The sequence below is a fragment of the Magnolia sinica genome, chromosome 12 (assembly GCF_029962835.1).
Source record: "Magnolia sinica isolate HGM2019 chromosome 12, MsV1, whole genome shotgun sequence".
NCBI lineage: Eukaryota > Viridiplantae > Streptophyta > Magnoliopsida > Magnoliales > Magnoliaceae > Magnolia > Magnolia sinica.
Genome location: NC_080584.1, coordinates 1,242,768 through 1,266,276, shown reverse-complemented (window position 1 = coordinate 1,266,276; position 23,509 = coordinate 1,242,768). Strand labels below are relative to the sequence as shown.

The 23,509-nt window shown below is 41.8% G+C and overlaps 2 protein-coding genes across 2 annotated transcripts in view; both read right to left on the bottom strand.

Annotated features, from left to right (window-relative positions):
- Nucleotides 1–3,749: 3,749 nt before the first annotated feature.
- Nucleotides 3,750–5,122, bottom strand: LOC131220741 (transcription termination factor MTEF1, chloroplastic). The gene has a single exon (XM_058215556.1). It carries the CDS (start codon nucleotides 5,084–5,086, stop codon nucleotides 4,217–4,219), a length of 870 nt encoding a protein of 289 aa, XP_058071539.1. The 5' UTR covers nucleotides 5,087–5,122; the 3' UTR covers nucleotides 3,750–4,216.
- A 1,158-nt stretch (nucleotides 5,123–6,280) lies between these two features.
- Nucleotides 6,281–23,509, bottom strand: part of LOC131221714 (uncharacterized) — a 45,227-nt gene continuing 27,998 nt past the window's right edge. Inside the window, exons 17-22 of the mRNA XM_058217011.1 lie at nucleotides 15,557–15,680; nucleotides 14,872–15,218; nucleotides 12,591–14,355; nucleotides 11,303–11,559; nucleotides 7,953–8,051; nucleotides 6,281–6,641 (exon numbers count right to left, since the gene is read on the bottom strand). Of these exons, the coding sequence (XP_058072994.1) occupies nucleotides 7,980–8,051; nucleotides 11,303–11,559; nucleotides 12,591–14,355; nucleotides 14,872–15,218; nucleotides 15,557–15,680 (2,565 nt within the window). The 3' untranslated portion in view covers nucleotides 6,281–6,641; nucleotides 7,953–7,979. The remainder of the gene's footprint in view (nucleotides 6,642–7,952; nucleotides 8,052–11,302; nucleotides 11,560–12,590; nucleotides 14,356–14,871; nucleotides 15,219–15,556; nucleotides 15,681–23,509) is intronic.

The window sequence follows — 23,509 nt, the reverse complement described above, 5'->3', positions numbered from 1 at the left end:
ATGTCAATGACAGACAATCCAGATCAATGATTAGATCCATCATCTGTTTATAATTAATCTGGACCATTATTTTCTTTATATGATCAGATGGTTAGGAACGTCTGATCAAAGAATTCTTATTAGCAAGAGGCATACAAAGGTGGGCCCCTTGACTGTCCAGACTCTGGAGGATGATTATACATTTCTTAACCATTGATCATATGGCTAAGATCCTTCAATCCATGATGGATACTGATAGGTACTTTTTTAGCACATTAATGTTGACACTACATTTTTCTTTTTGCCATTGACAGAATAGTTAAAATCATTTTATCAAATCCATTAGTAGAAGCCACGGAATCAAACATACTTTTCATACGATAAGCTGTCCAAATCAATGATTATACCCTTCATACTATAATTGATATGTCCAGTAGGGGTGTACATTGAGTCGAACCGAGTCGAGCATAGGCCTGCTCGACTCAGCTAGAACTCTGCTCAGCTCGGTCCTCACACTTGACAGATCGGCTCAATACGGTTAGAAGTTCAGGCCGAGTTTGAGCCAAGATCGAGCCAACTTTACTATTGTGACATTTTCACAATAAGCAACATAAAAGCCAAGAACAACCAATACAAAAATCAAACACTTGCTAAGCAACATCAATGGCATAGTAACCGAGTACCGAATTGGTTCGATCCAAGTTCGATTTGAGCTGGATTTAAGCTAGATTCGATCCGAGTTGAGTCGAGCTGAGGCCTGCTTGAACTCGGCTCAAACTCATTTTTGAGCTCAAAAAATCAACTCGAATCAGCCCGAACTCAACTTCGAACCAAGTCGAATCGAGCTTTTTCGAGTCGAGTCGAGCGAGCTAACCGAGCTAGCTCGGTTCATGTACACCCCTAATGTCGAGTGATAATTGGGTAATGGCATTTTAGCAATGTTTAAACATTATATTAGAAGTTTTTAGAATTACTAACAAAACAAGAAATGAAAGTAAAACTGTTCAAATCTTCAATCTTTAGCTACATATAGGTAATATTAAGAGAACGATTCGAATTCTTTTTTTGTTCTCTTTATTATCCGTAATATAATATAATAATGCTTACTTAAATGTCAACCTACAATTCAAATTCAATCCATTATTATAACTAAGCATTTGTTAAGTTTGTTTTTTTAATAGATGTGTGACCATTAAGAATGCTTGGACTAGATGGCCTGGATCTTACACACTTTAATACATTCTGCTATACTCTTGTTATTATCCTTGTACCTCATTGACAGTTTTATGCCCTAATAAATTCCCGCAATGGGTTAAACTACAACCGATGTTCGGTACTATTATCCCGATGATCTTATTATATATAATTTTAAATATATAATTGTTCCGTATCCTTCCTAGGGGCCCATTTAGATGTTGTCCTAGTCATTTTTGTCATCTAACATATAATTGATGGAACCACCATCTGATAAAATCAGTTCATGGTGAAGATGGGGGAATTTTTCCATATAAGCCTTCAATGTACTCTTCCACATATCGTGCATATGTTTGGTAGGTACAATAGTTGTGTTTGGATTGGAGGGAAATAAAGGAAAGTAGTGAGAATAAAATAATAAATAAATGAAGTAATAATTTAACAGTGATTTTCATCTATTCCTGGTGATGTTAGACCATGGATGTTATTTTTAAGAATCTTGTTTCGATAATGAGTGGAAATTAATTATGAAAAAGTGTAATTACTACTATGTGGAACTAGTGGGGCCCACCATGATGCATGGGTTTTATCCATGTCTTTTGTCCAATCAGTCCAGGCAAGGGCTCTATGGGGCCCACCATGATCCAAGGCTCAAGTGCATTATGCAGTGGGGATTGAATTAAAATTTCTTACACCCTAATCCATAGCTCAAGTGGTAGACTGAGTGAAAGATACTTCGTTTGAACACCGAGGTCTTGGCATCGAATCCCTATGTGGGGTTGGCTAACAGTGAAGTGTGAATTGACAAGCTAACAAAATAAAAATAAAACTTCTTAAGGGCCACAAAAGTTTATGATCAAGCTAACATTTATGTATCCCTTTATCTAGGTCCATGTGACATTATGAAGAGGTTGGATGACAAATAATTATCCCGGTGGACCCTAAGAAAGGTTTCAACGGTTGGTGCCACTATTACCATTGCTTCTTTTGGTGTAGTCCACTTGAGCCTTGGATCTACCTTATTTTTGGGCTCATGCCATAAAATGATAATGAACGACCAAGTTTTGTCCAGCCCGAGGCAAGACGCAGCTAGAGCTGCAACTGACACAGCCTGAGTTCGGACTTTGGATTGGACACCTCAGGTTGGGATTTTGGTGAGTCAGGTTGCAGGTTGAGTCTTCTCAAGGTTGGGTTCGAGACGAGTAGGATCAACTTGGTTCAACCTACCCAAGTCACACCTCATGTGAAATCCATTGCTATTTTTGTAGCATTAGAATTCAGTGAAACAAGAAGTGTTTATTTTTTAGTTATTTTCTTATGTTTATCCAAACAGGAAGTTCTCCAACTCATGATACAACATTCATCAGGACTACTGTACATGTGGGCCCAACCAAACCCAAGTGGACAATCTACTTGGAGGGAGTTGGATTTCTCAGGCCAAAAACATGCTTTGATATAAGGTTCCTAACCATCTGACCAATAGAATGCAAGTGGATGATCCCAAAGTATATACCATGGTCCACATTCAAGGGCCATGATCGTATGATCTGATGGGACATGTCATGATGGATTGGAGAGTATTTGGAGAAGTTCCTAAGTCAATATTAGGAGATAACTTGCAGTTCATCACTCTAAACATTGGGACAGCATATGTTGTCTTTGCACTTGTTTCCTTTCACAAGATATTTGGATGAACGGACATGATCTAATGGGCCAAGTGTATGTAAACCTGTCCATGCAACACACGTGCACTTGTTGCTGTTTGTGTGACCTATCTGGACCGTCCATTAGGTTGAGTCTCTTCTCCCTTTACCCTGCAAAAATAATATGAATTGAATGGTACTAAACATCCGCAACTGGAGCTACATTTTACTCTGGGAATGATCTTATCCATCCATTTTTGCATGATCAAAAATGAATTTTTTGGTGGCAGTCTATGAAGGATTGGACCTAATGGATGGTCGAGATAGGTGGTATGGATGCCAACGAGTCCAGTTGCAACTGTGTGGTTTTGTGCATGGATGACTATGGTTAGGGGAGAGGGGAGCGGATTAGGTGCGGCTCCGGCCCATCCAAGACGGGCGCAGCCCTTACCGTAGGGTCATGTCCTAAAATGTATGTACTGTATATCCACGCCGTCCATCTGTTTTGGCATATCATTTTAGGACATGATTTAAAAAATAAAGGAGATCCCAATCTCAGGTGGGGCATACTATAAGAACTAAGTGTTGGTTGAACAATCCACCACTAAAAACTTCTTAGGCCCACCTTAATGTTTCCATAATGTTTATTTCCCACCCAACCTGTTGATAAAGTCACAGAAACCTGTAACTCAAGAAGACAAACAAATATCAGCTTGATCCAAAACCTTGGTGGCCCATTTTAATGGTCAATCACCACTGTTTCCTACGGTATGGTCTACCTGAGATTTGGATCTGCTTCATTTATGCGCGAATACCCTAAAAATGATCTGGTAAAACGGATGGACGGTGTGGATATACAATACATACATCAAGGTGGGCCCCACGGTCAGACCAGACCTAACCCAATAGGAGAGAGAGAGAGAGAGAGAGAGAGAGAGAGAGACGATTGGTAATACCAATATAATGGATTGTTCGTCAAGACAAGATATTACAAATTTGATGGCCCACCAAAGGATGATATTGACCTTTGTGTACATAATAGGAGTAATCTGGACCATTTACACCCAAATTTCCATGACGGAGAGAGACCCAAAATCCCATGAATCTCCTAACTTAATCTTAAAACCAAAATACTATATTTACAATTTACAAAATTTATAAATAAATAAAAAAAACAAAACAAAAAAACAAAAAACAAAAAAACAAATCAACAACCTTAGAGAGAGAGAGAGAGAGAGATTCCTTCCTCCATTTCCATAATTTTTAGATTCAGATCAATTCATTCCACCTGAGTTGGGGCTGACCCAGGGACCATTTGTGTGATCTAACTGAATTGTGTAGTGCTGAATCCGAGTCTGACTCATCTGAATTGGGTTCGAGTCTTAAAACCCTATGATCATTCATTCCCCCTTCTCTAACAACTTCCTAAATTCCTCATCAGTAGCCTTGAGCATGAGCCCCAAAGGCAGCTTCACGCCTCTCTCCACGCCCTCCCTATGTCTAAGCCTTATCCTCTTCTCCAAGCTAAAACCAAAGTACTGTGGAAAACCCTTCAACTCCTCCAAACTCCCTTCCATCTCTCCCACATAATACTCAAACTTGGGTTTCAGATTCCTCTCCACACTGAATGTGAATAGCCCTGGACACCTCACCACCATCCCCGCCGCCTCCTCTTCTGAAAACCCCAGGCCCACCAAACACTCCATCTTGGGCATCAGCGTCCGCTCGACGCTGGACACTAACAGCACTGGGTCATTGTAAGCAAGTCCTTCCATGTCCTTGATTCCCAGCCGTTGAAGATATATCAGAGCCGGCTTTAGCTGGTCACGGACGCTCGAGATGAGGAGCCTTGGGCACTTGTTGATGGGCCTCCTGAAGTTGGTTTGTGGGACATGGAGATCCTGGGACAGGAAGTGGAAGACGGGGGAGAGGTCGTGCTCGACGTCGGCGGTGAGGATGGCGGGGCACATGTCGAAGATACGGCCCATGTCCTTTTGATGGAGGCCCTTGGATTGGAGGAAGGAGATGATGGAGTGGATGGAGGAGAGTGGGGTTGTTTGGAGGGTGGGATTGACAGCGAGGGCCCGGCCGGTGTCCACGCCCATGATCTCAAGGGCCAGGATCTTCTCCTTGAATTGGATAGGAAGGCTCTGGTCTGGGAGGGGGAGGAGGGTCTGGAGGTGGGCTGGGGCTATTTTGATGGTGGGCCTTGTTGGGGTCTTGGGCCATGAAGGGTTGGGAGAAAGGCAGAGGCTGTGTAGAGGTGGCATGGTGCATGTGAGAGAGCGATGGAGATGGGAGTTGAGGCCTGATATCTCACGCTTTTTATCTGTTTATGGGAGTGACACGTGGCAGTTTTTCTGAGAGGTGATTGGTGGTGAGTGGATTTTCTTCAGCAGCAGTTGATTTCTTTTGGCTGCATGACCAAAATACCCATGCATGGGAAAGCTATTTACGAGCTAACGCGCATGAGTTTCCTTTGATAGTGAAAGAACACCCGTGCATTCTGTTGATCCAGCAGTTGATCCGATGGGACACCATAATGGATGGTGGGGTCGATATCCAGCAGGGCGTGAATCAATAGAGACCGATGATCCAACCATCCAGACCATTCATTTGAAGGAATCACAGGGATGGGAGACGACGAAGATTTATCTCGAGGATGGATTGGATCTGAGAGATCCTAACAAAAATGGGTTTAAACTTTAAACACTAACCAGCAAAATAGAAGGTTTAAGAAGCACAAATACAGCCACTGTCGGGCTGAAATCGGAGGCATCTACCATCCAGGATGTGGCCCATCAGATCAACAGCACGGATCAGACTCAATCTCTACAAAATGGGTGCACCACCGACCTCCTAATGCATCCGGGCTCACTGTGCTTGAATTACCAAATTGCCCATTGTTTCCCTCTGATTTCCATCAGAAAAATTCCCACGCTTGCCAATTTTCCCACAATATCCCTTTCTCATCACCCAAATTTTAGAAAATCTATTAGAAAAAAAATGCTAAAAATTAGAAACTGATGATTGAGTGACAGAGAGAGACTTTGGCGCTCTTGCAGAGCGTAATATCCATTACGCAAGCACATAGAAATCACTCAGAAATTGCACATGTGACAAACAAATAATTCAAAATATGCCATTAATAATTCAAAACAAACAGTCCAAATTATAGGCACTGTTTAGATGTATCATGAGCTATACTAAAAAAATAAAAAAATAAAAAAAATCATATTTGATTATCTAAATATTAGATTGCGGGGTTATTTTATTGGACGGTTGGAAAAGAAAAACATCCAATGGTCTTTAAAAAAAAAAGCGTCCACCAATCAGAGGTCAAGATTGTCAAAACAATATGATTTTCAGACTCTTAGTGACAGTGGGTTCAACAATTTAGTCAGTTTACCTTGAGTTGATATATTCAGCGTGAACCATTTCAAGTGCCTGCGTATCAAGTGTCATCCACAGTGGGAGTATCAAATAACTCCCTCAAAATAATAATAATAATAACAATTCTTCATCTTCCTACAATCTGTAATTTAGTTTGAAAAGAGAGAAATTTCTACCGCATTTTTGTTTGCATTTCTCTGATTCATTCTACAACAATCTTTCACATACAGTACCAGATGCCAAAGATGGCACTACAAAGCAAAGTCTCTCTTTAGATAAAAACCAGTCCCTTGCAAACACAGAAAGTAAGTGCTGCTAAAAATCACATGAACATAATTCCTCAATTTTCTATAACATTAAAGTAACATTAATGGGTTTTTCTGTCCATAGGCAGTTGTGTTCCAATGCTTGATGCTGCCTTTGGCGGCAAACCTGTGATCAGATCATATTCATGAAAAAAAAAAATCAGTCATGGTGGCAATGATGATAAAGGGCTGCGTTTGGATGCTCAATCAAATTGAATTGTGATAATTCAATGAGTAAAATGAACAAAGTAAGATATAGCCCCAAAACTGCAATTGGTATTGTTTCAAATCCAATTTGAAATGCACGCAATCACAATTAAGAGCTTGGCTGCAGCTATTTCCTCTTATAATGAATTTGAATGAATTAAAATTGAATCCAATTACGAGCTAATATACCTAAATGCATAAGACTCAACCATATAAGATTAATCTACAAAGCACTTGGATGGGACTAGTCATTTCATGGAAGTGAGCAGATTACTGAAGTTGTATTGAATAAAAAAGGTTACACACACTGACTGAGGCCATTTCCTCAGTAATGATTTCAATGGATTGCTATTTGATTCCATTGAGAACCCAAACACTAATAATGCACCCTAAACTTGTAAAACTTCATGGTTTGGGATTAATCTGGAAAGCATTCAGGTAAGATTAGTAATTTTTGGAATGGAAAATTACATTTGATCATTTTGGCAGTCTAGCCCAAAAAAGGGAAACTTTTTTTTTTCTTCTTCTTTTTCCTTTTTTAAAACTTAACAAAGGAAAACAGCATGTCTGATAATTTCAAATGACCTTGGTCTTCTGCACATGACTAAGGGGAAAAAAACCATCTTCTAGTGCTTTTAAAAAATAAAAAAACCCAAAAAAATTGATTTATACACACGGACACACAAAGTGTCTGCAAATCATACTCAGCAAGCCCACACAATCCAGTTTTTACTACATAGTCATCATCATAGCTGTAAATGCAAAGATAAATCTATAGCATCATAGAACTTTTTTTTATGATGTCAGTGTCCCAACCCCATTTTGAGGCGAGACTATTCCCTGCGGATGCTCGGTAATCCCGGGGAGGGGAATCGAACTCGCATCTGTGGGGAGTACACCCATGACGCTTGCCGTTCGCCCAACCCCCGTGCAGGTCAGTATCATAGAACTTCACTGCAAGAATATTATTACTTCTAGTCTTTGACATAATTCGAGGAGAAAAAAAAAAAGAACACTATACAGAGTGACATGCCGAAGCAAAACAAGCAAGAAAGAAAAAATACCAGCAAATCTATTCAGACAAAATACATAATATATACAAAGAAACAAGAAATAACAACTAAACATACAAAATGTTGTAATGTACTCTCTTTAATAATTTGATGCCACAACTACATTTATTATGAAAATTATAAGTATATGAATCCAATATTGTGGCATATTGAAGTACCTTGAGCTCAAGGGTCAAGACCGAACCTTAATGGTGTCCGTGACTTTTGCTTACAGAGTGGCGTGCCAAGAGTTTTCGGCTAGGTGTTAGGTGATCATCCTGTGAGAAGAGTATAATGTCAATGTGATCAATACAAGCGCATGGCACTGCCAAAAAATACTCAAATCAGCAAATAAAAAGAAAAATAATGAATAAAGAAAAAGAAAGGCAGAGGTGTTTATTTTTAATGATTTTTTGGGAGTGTTTCTTCAATGGGAACTTAGATTTTATTAAAAAGAAATGAAAAACAAGTGCTAAAGGCCAACAAGCCTTGGGATCTGATGATGAGAGATCATCAATCCCATAACATAGAAGACTCTTCCCTCAAAATTTCTTTGATCTGTCGCATGATTACACACCAGGCAAAAGATTTTAAGCCCGCTGCCCAACTAACAACTACTCTATTGGTAGATTGAAAATGAAAAGTTTCCAGATGCAATTGTAACCTATTGTTACACATGCAAAAGTAACCACAGCCTGCCATAAAAGCTAGTCTGCCATCCTTGGATAAAAGCTTCAATCATCCCCCCCATCACCTATGTCTTGTCAAAACATCAAAATATCTAGGCCATACCTCCCTAGAATAGTTGCAACACAGAAACAAGTGTTCCACTGATTCCATGATCAACATATGGGGAATGCTAATGTCCTCACCTTCGTGAGAACAATAGCAATGTCCCCAAAGCTGTTAAGGGACATATAGCACATCCAATTATTGATATGGGCCGTCCATGCTTTCATACCATTGGGGGCAAACCATGGTAAAGAATTGCAAAGATCGGATGATCTTAACATCCGGTTAATACCATGAAAATGGATAGTGAAGATCAAGTGGAGGAACAAAATCAGTCCAATCATCATCTTGACACATCTATTCAATAGGTCCCACCATGGATTGCTTATGATTCCAAAGGAGCATTTTGGTTTTTTTATGATGACCACATTTGAAGGGTAAGGGTCATCAAATTGATGTGATCATTTTAGAAAGGTTTTCCCCCAATGGTTTGAATGAATGAATAACTGGATTTATATATACTTATACATATATAGGGACTTTTACAAAAAAACACTAAAAACTAGAGAAATTTTAAAAAGACCTGGACAATTTCTAATCTAGAGGTCGTGGTGTAGTGGGTGCATGGATAAAAGAGGAGAGATCACGATGATCTTCCCAAGGATAATACTTGAATCCACAAAAGGTGGGGAAAGAACCTCTGAAAACAAGAAATAAAATTGATGTTACTTATTGTCTACAACGTACTTGATGACCATATATAAGAAAAATAGGCCTAGACTCCTAATCCGACTTAAACTAGGAAACTTTCCTGAAATAGTAAAAAATACTAAAAACAGTTAAAAGATATATAATCCTACCCAAACTTGTAAATGACTAAAACAAAGGCTTTGAACCACAACTAGACTCTTAAACCTTAAAAATAGGTAAACAGAAACTTACTAAAAATAGTAAATTTTGACTTAAAACCCAAATCTGACACCTAAAATGATTGAATTTTGCAAAGCCATTTGGGCCAATGGGCTTTGGGTGATTGGCCAGGACGTAGAGCTCGTCGTAGCTTTCCAACAACATATTTTACGTGCAAAACGGATAACTGGTTGCAAAGGTATGGCCATAGGAAAATGTAGTGCATGTTTAGACCCTTTTTGCCTAATCAAGGTCCTTGTGGGCCTGTGGTCGAATTGTTTTGTCACAGCCAACAGTGGATGGATCATTTACTTTGTCGAGGTCCACCATAGATTTTTCCATTGAGGAATCTTGGAAGTTTTTATCATCCTATTGTTGTTATTAAGGAGAGACTAGCTAGAATTTGTAGTAAACAAGCACAAAGGTTTTCAGTAGGACCATGCTAATGTATACGCCCTCACACACTCTTGCATCTATTTACAAGGGCAAATCAATATGCTACCCATTAACGGTCCTTACAGAATTCTCATTATGAAAAAACATTAAATTATTATAAATGCAAATTTTGCATAACTTGAAATGCTCATTACATCCTGATACTCTTTCATTTATTATTTCAACTTTGAAATACAATTATTTTGTCCTCTCTGTGTTTCTTTTGTAATGTTTGTGTATTTATAGGAGTGGCTAAGGAACATAACCAGGGACGATTAGATTCCTATGTTCTTCCACACCAAAGAGAATCATATGTTATCAAACATGTGAAATTTTACAATAATAAGTCCCATTTTAGGTCAAGTGCGTTCTTTGTATTTTTGGGGTGACATTAACTTAACCAAAAACTTGCTATTGCAACTCACATGCTTTAACTTTATCAGTGAAATACACAATTAAGTAGATATTTTTATTGCTTTTGTATGATCTTGGTGTGTTAAGAACTTAAAATATCACAAGCTCAAGAAAATGATAGTGGTCGTAATGGCCACCACCTTTACCTTTACGGTACAGGCTATAAAGGCCGTTACGAACCCCATAATGTCCGTTATGGTCTCTTCTTCTTTTTTTTTTTAAATTGAAAAAACAAAAATCAGAAAAAATTGTATCAGCCCTATAATGGATTGTTACGGCCTTTATGGAGAGCATAATGGGCTGTTATGGGGCTGTAACGGCCGTTACGGGTAATTTTTTTTCCATAACAGCCGTTACAGCATTTACAACCCTGTAGGTGTAACGGTTGCAACCGTTACCTTTACATAATGGCCTTTACAGCCCCATAATGGCCATTACGGGAAACCATGATGTTAGGTAAGTGGAAGCTTGATACAAGGGAACAGGTTTAAAAGGAAAGTCAAATTCAAGCATCTCTCAAGACCTAAGTTTGATGCCCCTTGATCATGCCGTGATTCAACATCAGTTGCATACTTTGGGGGGGGGGGGGGCGGTTGTGCAAACAATATTAGCCGTTAATGGAAAGGTCATCAACAGGCACCGGTACAAAGAGTCTGTCTTTATGCCAAAAATATGTGGGGAGAACTACATAGCCAAATGCATTGATCCATACTATTATAAAGCTCAAGTGAGTCAAGGAGAATTTCATTACACTTCTGACTAATGCATTAGGATTAATTGTTTATAACTATATATCTCTTACTATTTCGTCACATGCGATACATTTTGAAACCATTCAGGGGCAGTGTAACTGTAACGTACCTCACCCTATAGCATCATATAGGGACTCTGGGTAAGTACACACAGGGAGTATTGCCTAGCCTGGTATAGATTCTCATATAAGATAAACGTGCCAAGGGCATGATTCATATGTTATTACTAGCATGTAATGCATTTATTATTCTTTGTATGAAAACAACAAATTGATAGTTGAACAGACCTTATACAGAGATGCAGCTGACTCAGACTCCACCATTTGAACAGGAATGTGCCCTAGAGACTGGAAGGCATCCAAGGCATCAAGCGTGAGCTGCCACCCACAAAGAGCTACATCAACAGCGCTGGAGCTGGAACCACTGCTACTACTGCCAGCAGCAGCAACATTCCCATTAACCCATGGGCAGAAATGGTTGTGGTGCTTAATTGGATCAAATTCCACAGCTTCTGCTCCATAGTTGCTTTCTCCATTTGCTGGTCCTATGAACATAAAAGTTGAAGAGGACAGATAAGCAACTAAATGTCAAACAGTAAGGAGGCAGGGCAGGAAAAGACGACAAAAGAAATGGTTATATAGTCTCAGCTTTTATTCTAGATCTCATTCAAAGAAAGGAAATTAAAATTTTGAAACAAAAATCTTTAGAAACAAAATTTAAACTCCTAGGCTTTTACAATCAGCTAGATACCTACACGCACATATACCCCATGTCTCCATGTGTGCACATGTGTGACGCTAATCAGAATATAATGATTTGCACAACAAATTGTGTTTTTTTATTTTTTTGATTTTTAAATTTATTTAAAAAGCATCATTCAATTGCAATATCAGTAAACTAAGAGTTAAACAGCATAAAGAGAAATGCTCCAGTGCTTGCAGAGCACTGTAAGTTATAGAGCTCCTAGTTCACTTGGATGGTCCAGTAAATCGAACAGAATTGTCCATCAAGTCAAGAACGCATTTTTTGTAACCATCCTTTCTCCAAGCCGTGGATGGAATGGTTAGGATTGCCTAACAGAAGAAATTCTTTGGAATCATAGGCAATCCCCAATGCTCCCCATCAAATAGATGGATCAAATTGTTGAACCAGACATATTTTTGTCTAAATGATCTTGACTGTCCATATTAAAGTAATTGATCACACGGTTAATATTGTCATACCTGTGTGATGTTTTCTTGCTAGCCCATGAAATGTATTGTGGACCTAACAAACAGTCTAGATCAATGAATTGATTGTCCAAGTGTCCCAATGCAACTAGAAGCATCAACTATGAGCATTATAACTTATTGCTCTAAGAGCACTAGGGGATTTCTCCAGTAAAATTTGAAGAAAATGCCTTGGATTTATCGAAAAGAGTTAATGGAGGTGAGAAAGTTTAAAATTATGCAGTGGCCTGTTGTGTACAGCAAGTGCTGAGAAGAAAATGCCAGAGAAAAAATATACTCTTCACAGTTTAAACAGCTCTGGACTGAGAACCATGGATAAGAAAACAAGAGGAATGGATAGTATTACCTATTCCATTTCCAGCAAAGTTATCAGATTCCAAGGGCATACATCCATCAGCAAGAGATTCGTTGCCGGCTTGAGTTACCTCTTCCTTGGATGCTTCATGCACAGAGTATATCATAGCGTTGCAAGAAAGAGAAGGATGGTCACTATTCTCACGGTCCAACACATGGCCCATCTTCTCCCCACTTCCAATAGACTCCGCCTTAGTTGAACCATCAATTTTAGAGCCACTGTCCGCCCTTCCTACGGAATGAGACATCATTTCTTGACTGTCTCCATGAGGATCCTCTCTATCCATTTCTTCCGGAACGAATTCATCCATCATTCCAGGATCTGGAGCAGATTCACCTGTTTGCCCCAGATTCTCAGTGACTTCTGCTATTGGTTCCACATCTCCAACAATGCTATCCGCTCTATGGACGGAAACATCAGCTCCATGGATTTCGGCTTCATGACTAGCGCCCATGCCAACACTTCCTCCACTGATTCCAAAACTCAACCCATCCCGAGCTTGCACACTAACTGTTTCTGCGTTCAATGTTTCTTCACCATAATTCGTACTGCTCTCTCCCATTCCTCCAGCAGCCCTTCCAGCAGCTGGTTGGAAACAGGCGCTCTGCTGTGCTTGATTGCTATAGTGTTGATCTGATGCATCATTCAGGTCGAGGTTCTTGTGCACTGTTGGAGAAGGAAAATGGACATCATCAACATCACCGGGATAATTTTCCACGCTTTCCATAGAGTCCTCCTCTGCACTGTGGCAGACTGTATCCATTGCAATAACGGAAGATGCACGAGCTGAATCTCTAGTAGAGGTGGCACCAGTCATAAGGTCATGTCCTTGTCTTAAAGGTTCAATTTTGTCTCCATATATATCTGTCTCAAAGCCCCTGGAGCGACTAGGGCCAGCACCGGAAGAATCTCTCCTATAAGATGAATGGTAAGAATCACGGGAATGCTTGGAGGGGCCCCCAGAATATTCTCTACTGTAATTTACCTCATCACCATCACGATCAATTACGGTTCCTTCGACACTATCAGCCCCCTGAAACCTCCTGTGTGGCCTGTCAACAGTGCTCCCTCCTTCACCAAAGCTCCGTTTCCTAGTGCTTGGACCCCGTGATTCAAATGAAGCCGCACGATCACCAACCTCGCTACCAGAAGGCTGACCAATCATTAAATCTCTTCCTAAAGCTGCATCTTCAAAGTGCTCAGAGATTGCAGGCACAACAAACTGACCAGATGGTAACCCTCCTGCCATTGTAAGATTTAAATCCACACCAGCATTTGATAATGTTTTGCCCTCATCCGCTGTTGCTGCTTCATCACGGCACTCGGCCTGTTCTTTCTCTGTTCCATCGACCGAAATCCACCCGTTGATACCACTAGCTGCACTCACCCCACGTGTCAATGCCATTTTTTTGCTTGTTTCTACAGTATCAATATTGTTGGGAGCCAAGCGAGCAGGGCGAGGTACCGTAAGGAATTCCCAAATTCTGACAGTCACACCGCATAAGCTACAATCTAATAGAGGTGACTTGGAATCACATCTAGATTCTGGAATCGACATCTTTTTCTTTCCAGTTTCTTTTTCTGCAGCAGGTACCGCTTTCTTGCTGAGTCCAGGTTCCTGCAAAGGAAGTAATCGATCTTGTATAGGGCTAAACGAGCAGGCATTTCTTGCTGATTGGGCAGAGTGCTCTTCACAGTCTTGAACATTTAGAACCCACCTTGGCTCCCATCCGCACAGGCTTATCAGCTTCTGGGCCTACCCAGGAAAAGAAGTAAATTGGAACCATGCAATTAGAAGGCCAAAATAATCAAGCATTAAACTGAAAATCATAAGCATGTAAAAGGAGCTTTGTTAAGCCCACATGAGTGTGCAATAAAGCTCATGTACACACCATGCATGTGACAGCATGGCAAGATAGGTACGAGATCCAATTCGTCCATCAGAATGGCACCACTATATCAATGCCCTAGCCCCAGAATGAGGTCAATCCATTTGTCAGGTGAGCCACAGTTTGCAAAACAAATGTACGTCTCTGAAAAAACCTGGCTTAAGTTTTCTAACCCATCCACCTGTTTCCAATATAGGGGCCCACATGCTGATTGGTTATTTTCGGGAAAACAAGTACAAGGTCAGATCAACCTGATGAATGGAGATCTTGCACACGTGCCATGTTGGCACATGCGTGGCATCTACACGAGCTTCATTGCACACACATCTGCACTTTGCAAACCTCTGTTAGAAGAGTGAAGAAAAGATCTAAAGTCTGCATACACGGGAATAAGTCAACAATGCCTCCTCTCTGGACAACTCGAGTCCTAGGATGCTGTCTGCTCTAAAACCAAATTCCCCTGCTGTGATAGTGTGCGGTTGGGATAGAAAACGGTCGATCTGCAGGCTCCTAGAAAGTTTCATCTGCTCAATTGCAGACAACGCTACAACGGGAAGAGATTGAAACTGCAAAAGTCCATCGCACCGATCCTTATAACCTCCAATGAGTGCTGGAGAAGGAGTTGGCGGGAACTGCACCAAGCTTTCGGCACAGGTATTTCCTCTCCATGGACAAGTGACTTTGTGGCCTGAGTCGAGCTCCTTTGCAAAAGCTTCACCAGCGTTATCAACTTCAATTAAAAGAAATGACAAGAGAGGAAAAGTTAGCAAGCTGGTGCAAATGATATCAAGAATGCTGCTCCAAAACAGGAAGGAGAAGAGCACGAGATTAGCATGTATTTGTTGCCACATGGTAGCTAAAATTTTTCAAAAGAAGAAAGAGTGCCACAGTAGATATTTTAAAAACTTCAAAACATGATTTGTGAACATAGGAGAATCCAACTGACCTTAAGTATGAAAAACAAAAAATAATTCACAAAAGACGCTAGAATACAGATAAAGGCCTTCAAAAATAGAACTTTAGAGGCAGCACATAGGATTAAAGCAGTTTAAGACAATGGAATTTGACCTTCGGACTGTGTCCAAGACGCCAACAAAGTAAAACTGAGTTGCTTTCCACATGTCTCGCACACGATTTTATCAATGTCAACATTCATCCAACCTCTTCTGGCACAAGCCAGTGAACTGGCAGCCTGCAAATATCCCTCTCAACAGTTTAAAACACAAACACAGAAGACAGGAATTATCAAAGGACATGAGAGTACCAATAAAGGAAATGGTAAACATGTGTAATTCAAATGTCAATGCACAAACTATTTGAGGATAACAACATAGAAAATATACAGCAGGAAGAACCAGTGTGCCAAGATATTATTTATTTATTTATTTTGAAAGGCAACGAGATTTTATTAAAAAAAGCTAAAAAAACAGAAAAATTACAAAAGCAGCAGCCAAATCTGCTAAGGAAGCAGACAAAGGCTTACAAACCAAGAAACAAAAGGTCGGAATCCTTCATGGATTCAATATGGGTGGCCCATTCAATAATTAGAGCTTTAGCTCTAGATAGCACCGAAGCCGAAGAATTAGAAGTGTCCCGAAAACATCTGCCGTTCCTTTCCACCTAAACGCACCACCAAGTGGCAAGAAGGGCCATTTTCCACAGGGCGGATCGATTCTTTTCAAGCTTCACCCCATTCCAATCCATAAAAAGAGAAGAGACGCAAAGTGGAGGGCACCTATTGACTTCAAAACGGACCCGAAAATCGGCCAAAATGGAAGAAATGAAAGGGCAGTGGAGCAGCAAATGGTCCACCATCTCCTCCGCCTTCTTGCAGCACAAACAAATATTCACTAAACACATCCCTCTCTTCCTAAGATTATCCACCGTCAGAATTCTTTTCAGAGTGACCAGCCAAGCGAACGCGATGAACTTAGGAGGAACCGGGGATTTCCAAAGTTTAGAACAGTGATGATTAGCAGAGATGGGAGATTGCTCCAACTGCAAATAAAAGGAACGGACCGAGAATCTGTTGGTCTTAGACTTAGTCCAGAGCAGCGCGTCATCGATTTGAGGATTGGGTTGGGCCCTATAGATGCACTCAAGGAGGTCCACAAACTGTTGTACCTCCCAGTCTTGTAGATTCCTCCTACAATCCACTGATCATACCAACTTTCCAGCAGTAATAGAATAGCAATTGGAAACGATGTATCTGGATTTGGAGCGAGAGAGAAAATTAAGGGAAATTTGTCTCTAAGCGGGATTTTCTCCACCCAACAATCTTTCCAAAACTGAATTTTTGAGCCATTGCCAAGATGGAATTCCATCCCTTGCAGGACCTGATCTTGAGTGGAAATAATATCTCTCCAAACCGCAGAAGCCTTGTGCTGAGAAGAGATGTTGGACCACCAGCCCCCAACTGATCTGCCGTATTTGCCTTTTATCACTTTGTTCCACAAGCTATTGTCTTCAGTTCCTAAGCGCCAAATCCATTTGCCTAGCAAAGCCCTGTTCATAAGTTTCAAATTTTTTATACCTGTCCCACCTTGATTGTAATGCTTGCACACAGAATTCCACTCCACCAAATGGAATTTATTCTTCTCTCCCTTGTTGTGCCATAGAAAATCCCTTCTTTTGTGCTCAATAGTCTTTAGAACTGAAGGAGGACATTTAAATAGAGACATGAAATAGATGGGGAGATTCGATAGAGCTGCCTTTATAAGGGTAATAGAACCATCGAAAGAAAGAAAACGGCATTTCCATTTTGCCAGGAAGGAATCAAATCTAGAAATCACCTTGTCCCAGGCTGATTTAGGAGGGGCGCCAATACACAACCGAAGGCCTACAAACGTAGAAGGGAGAGAGCTCGCTGAACAGCCGAAAAAATCTGCCCATCCAATGGTTTCCTCTTCTTCCAAATTTATGCAAAAATCTTGGATTTAGCGAGATTAACAGATAAACCCGAGACAGCCTCAAAGTAGAGAATGGAAGTGCGGAGATTGCTGATTTTATCCAGGGAAGCCTCGTTGAAAATCAATGTGTCATCAGCAAATTGAATGTGAGATATGGGAGCAGAGGGGCCCTGAATGGGGATGCCATCTAAGATCCCAACTTCCTGTCCTTGATGGAGCATTTTGGAGAAGGCTTCACCGACGATCAAGAACAGGAAAGTGGAGAGAGGATCCCCTTGGCGTAGACCACGAGCACGGTTGAAGAAACCAAAAGGAGAACCGTTTAGGATAACAGAGAAACGGGCGGAGGAGATACACTCCATAATTCACCTTCTCCAGAGAGATCTGAAATCCATTCTAATTAGCAAGAGATGCAGAAATTCCCAATCTACATGATCATACGCTTTTTCGATATCTAACTTGCAGCCGATGAATTTGCAACCCGATCTGTGAGCAGCATCAATACATTCATTAGCTATAAGCGCGCCATTAGTAATCTGCCTCCCAGGAATGAATGCGCATTGATTGCCTGAAATAATTTTGATGATGTATTTTGATAGGCGAGAGTGGCTAGAACTTTAGCCAAAATCTTATATGGACCACCCAACAGATTGATCAGACGAAATTCTTTAAAGGACACAGCCCCTTGAAATTTGGGAATGAGGGCGATGAATGTGGCTCCGAGATTAGCAAATAGTCTGGCCCTATCGTGGAATTCGTTAAAGAAATCCATCACATTGGATTGGATAATCTCCCAGAAAGTTTGGAAAAAAAGAATAGGGTATCCATCAGGCCCTGGGGCTCTATCACCCCTAAGCGAGTCGATGGCCAGCTTAACTTCTTCCAAGGAGAAAGGGGCTTCAAGGGAAAAAGCGTCTTCAGACGATAAGGAATTAAGGTGGAGATTATCTATGCCAAGGCGTCTGTGATGGGCTGAGCTAAAGAGGGATTGGAAGTGGAAGATTGCGGCATCGACGATTTCATCCTTTTCTTCCACCCGTCTTTCATCAATCACAATACTGCAAATCTTATCAAATCTGGCATGCATACTAGATAAGTTGTGGAAGCATTTTGAATTTCTGTCGCCCTCTTTTATCCACCTTGCCCAAGCTTTTTGTTTCCATGATATTTCGACTTCGAGAGATCTAACAGACAGAGCCTGAATAAGAGAAATTCTTCTAGCCAGAGTCTCAAGGGATGAATTACCTCCTCCTATTTCCGCGTCAATCTGTTGTAGGGAAGACAGGAGGTTGTCAGTTTCAAACTGTCTAGAGGAGAGGACCTAGGTCTTCCACTGTGTTATTTTGGCTTTCAGCATCTTGAGCTTAGAACATAATCTGAAACCAGCAAAACCTTCGACACTAAAATCTCCCCACCAATCTGCGATCATTTTTCAGAACCCGGCAATTTTCAACCAAGAAGCATCAAAACGGAATGGTTTCGAACCCCAATTAATCTCCTTAGCAGAAAGAAGAATTGGGCAATGGTTTGAGGTTGTTCTTGGGAGAGCATATTGGGATACTGAGGGGAAGGCATCCAACCATTCAAGGGAAAGAAGAAATCTGTCAAGCCTGGATAGCGTCGGGATCGCTCGACCATTAGACCACGTGAAACGAGCACCAAGGAGGGGAAGATCCACAAACTCTTCATCGTCGATCCAAGAGAAAAAAGCTCTCATGGCAGGGGAGGTCCGATTGCCGTGAGATTTTTCTTGGGGCGATTTGATCATGTTAAAATCTCCAGCGAAACAGGTGGGCCCTGAGAAGAGCGATCTGCTCCTGCTGAGTTCTTCCTATAAATCAGTTCTTATGTTGTCAGAAATTGGGCCATAGATTGAGGATATGAGACACTGGAAATCGGAAGCTTTGTCTTTTAGGATTATTGATACCGAAAATAAACCGCGCCGTGTGGAAATGAGATCCCATTTAACGGAATTCCACCCCACCAGGATTCCCCCAGCACTCCCAATTGCGTCCAGAGACTCTCATTTGGTGTCCTTCAATTTCCAAATGGATCCCAAGAGATGGTCGCTGAAAGTAAACACTTCGGTCTCCTAAAGACAAATAACGTCCGGCCGATATTTCAAGCACGTAAGTTTAATGAGTCTCCGCTTCTGCTTCGACCCAACACCCCTAACGTTCCAAGAAATAATCTTCATGAGTTAACCATACTGCCCTGTCTGCCCTGAAAATCTGTTTCACTGTTGGGCCCTTGAATAGTTCGAAATACCTCTTCAGAAGGTTGAAGATCCATGTTGCCAATGAATTTGGATGAACATTTTTTAGGTAATCTTGATGGCTTCCACGCACTGAAAGAGAGAGGCGAAGTCTTCTGGACAATCACCAAATGAGAGTCCTACGGCTCTACCGATATGCCCGATAACATCTCGAACCCATTTTTTATTCTGAATTTTCTTTCTCAGACGAGTTCTAATAAGGATATCTTCCTGATCCTTGTTGCCTTCATCCACCTGATCTGTTGTAGGGCCTAAATGTACCTAAAGGGGTTCGGCATCGATAACCCCGTTAACCGAATCTTCCTGGAACAAGCGGGCTAACATATTCCTAGGCAAGGATTGGGGCCATGAAAGAAGGGAGGAAAAAGGGGTGGAGGGGGTGGACGGATTTTCAGAGAGGCAAGAACTGTTGTCGAACGCCGTTGTAGAGTGAATCTCTGGCAGGTCCAAGAGACGCGAGGGATCGTCGAGAGGGAAGGGATTGGCATGATTTGGAGGTCGGATCGAAACTAGTTAGGGAATTCTAATGGTTGGGAGAGGAGAGAGGGAGAGATACTGGTACTGGAGGCAGGACGTGGGGAAAGTAATTGGGGTAGAGCGTGGTTCATACAAGAGGCATCTGGATCGTCAAGGTTGCCACGTGGGGAGAGCGCAACAGATTTCTCGGCACGATTGTTGTGGGATGAGAGGGGGAGACTGCTTTGATGACGTGGCGACTTCATTACTGCACCCGATAGCATCTCAAGGACGCTACTGTCTTGGAAAGGGGAAACGGTAGACAGCACAGGGCACGGATATCCACGTGTCGCAATACGAGGGAGAACATTTTCGGCTGCAAAGGCAAGTGTCGTTGGTGCACGCGTCTGGCTAGGGTGATTGGAAATATCGCTCTCAATTAATGTCGCTACAGTGGAGGAAGTGCACGAGTGGCTCGAGGGCGAAAAAGGAGCGCCCTGGATGAAACTTGTGGAAGAGGGAGAGGAGCGTATCGGGCGCTGGTCCTTAGGGATATCTAGATGAGGGACGTGTGTAGTCGGATGCAACAAATGGGGACGCGTGTCAGCAAGATTAGGATCGACTTCTCCGTCAATAAGACGAGATGCAGAAAGGTTAGCACGTGACAAGCGTGTCAGCTCGGAATGTTCCTGATCAGAGCCACGTGTCACCTCCAAAGCTAGAATCGGATTTGTATGACTATCTTTTTGAACTAGCGGGAAACAGAAATGATTTCGTGGTTCGCAGGTGCACTGGGCTTGTATTCCTTCTTCCACAGGCCGATCTGTTGGAGCTTTGCGTGCTTGTTCCATTGTTCTCCAATAATCCCCCCACTTGGGGTAAGATTCGCCAATCATTTCCAGTTGAACGGGGAGGATGATGACCCTATCTTCCACTGCAACCCTGATGTGAGAAGGGAGAGGGTCTCGAATGACTGCCATTTCAGCTCCTATTTGTCTTTGGGTCTAGCTTAATGAGAAAACCCAGAACCGAGGCAGCTTGGATGAAAAATTCATCATACGAGAGCTCCAATGGAATTCCCCATAAGAGAATCCACATAGATTCCTTTCCGAATATAGAGTAGTCTTCCCATTTTTGGACTTTTTTCACCGGCACATCCGTGTGAAGCACTCCTGCGATGAGGAGTGTATCCAAATTAACCCCCAGACTAACACTGATTGATGGGGACATCACGCGCACACGCGCACTCATGCCGCCTCCCCTACGCACGTACGTACGTAGGAGAACCCCACCATCGATCTGGCTCGATGACGACGTCCAGGGAGGGCCTCCTAACTAGAAGTCAAGTTTTGGCTCAGAAAAGTGGCCCGATAGTCAAGAAAAGCCCACCATGGGATCTCATGATCATGGCCCACTCGTCGGATTGGTTTTATATTTTAGGTTTTGCTTATTGCTATTATTTAAAACATCATGAACGCTTTAGATTTCCTTGTTTGGTTTTTATTTTAGTTTACTTCATTGCCAAGTAATAGGTGTCGCACATGGTGCGAGTTTTTGGATATAGGGTTCTCCCTATAAATAGGCACCCCTTGTAGTTCTTTTCATTCATTGAAGTTAATAAAAAATTCCTACTTTATTTTTCTGCTCTCTTCGTGAGTTGTGGAAGAATTCAAAAGTGGGTGCGAAGCCCTCCCTTTTCGAAGGGTTAACTACCGTGGTGCGAAGCCACATCGATCCCAATTCACCCCCATCTTCCATCATCTTTTTTTCCATCTTCCCTCACCATCCGTACTTCGAATTTGTCCTTTTGTTGCATCAGATTTCTTCATTACAGCAGGTTTCCAGATGTGCATCGGATCGAGCTGAGATTTGGGGGTTTTGGAGTCCATCCCTGGCCGACCAGGGCCAAGGTGGCCTTTTTCTGAATGGTGGGCCCCACACACGTGCGGCCGGGATCACACGCACGTCCGTCTAGGCCATTGTTGTTGTCCACACGCGGGATCATCTTTTGGCTCAGGTTTTTATCCTCTCATAGCCGTTTTTCATGAATCCTAACCCTAGATTACATAATCCCTAATTGATTTGCCCATTTTTTATCACCTTAGGGTTCCTTGAATTGAAATTAGGGAATCCCTTGGATTAGGGACTGATTTTTATGTATGTGTAGTTGATTTTATTTCCCTTTGACATCATTTGGTTTATAATTTTTATTGGTCCAGTCCTAACCTGTGTCGGCTTGGACCCGCATAGATTCCCCTTTAATTGAATGTTTGGATTTTCATGTGGGATGTGGAATTTGTGTGATTGTTTCTGAATTGGTGTGATCTAAGCCTGAAATCTTGCATATCATATTTAAATTTTCCATGTCCTGCATCACTGATCCAGAGGTCGTCGTAACTGATGGGTCTAATGGTGTATAATCTGGGTTGTATGCCGCAGCACTCATCGATCCATCTGCGCGCCTGAGGGATGGACGCATCATGTTTTGTGGAAATCACTATCGTATTTTGCAGTTCGGGCTTTGAACGGTCGAAGCGATCTTGAGCAATACGTATGTCGTACGGGGGCTGCTTCTCCACAGCAACAGGTTGAAACACTTTATCCGAATGAAGGGATTCATCTTCATTCCCAAAGATCTTCTCTTGCGATTGATGAGACGAGGAAGCTCTAGAGGAGTTTGTAAGCACATCTTTGAGAGATAAACCCTGTTTTTGGGGAGGTGGATCCGAGGGCTTGAAAGATTTTAAAGAGTGCCGCTTTAGGGTAGATGTTCCGGCAAATACAGTCTGAGTTTTTCCTCGATCAGGCCCGAAACAAGCCCTTTGCACCAACATCTTCTTTCCATCGAAGCTAACGCCATGAAGCATATTAACAGCTCTAGCCAGTTTTGCTTCGCTGCTCATTCGAACAAGCGCAAAACCTCGATATCGACCATTCTGTCTCTAGGCATCACAACATCCATGACGGCTCCCGTCCGACCAAAGATTCTCTCGAGGTTGAGAGGGAACCAACCATGTGGATAACCTCTGACGAAAATGGGTAGGATATGAATCGTATTTCCCACTTCCATTACCCTCCTGTGACCTTTTGCGTCTCCTAGAGAGAATCTGTTTCCACTCCCCACCTTCTTCTCCAGTCCCAATTTCATTGAAGTCGTCTTCTTCTTTTTTTTTCTTACCTTTCTCTCTATCATCGGTCCTGTCCTCACCACCGGCGCCATCATTGCTAGCGATCCCCTCCATTGTCGTACAGCATACCTAGATCTATTTGATGCAAGCTCAACCTCTGATGAGTCAAAAGTCGAACCACAGAAGCTTGTGCCAAGATAATTCTGATGCAGATCCAAGGGCCACCGTATGTTGAATTCTTGGACTGCTTGTT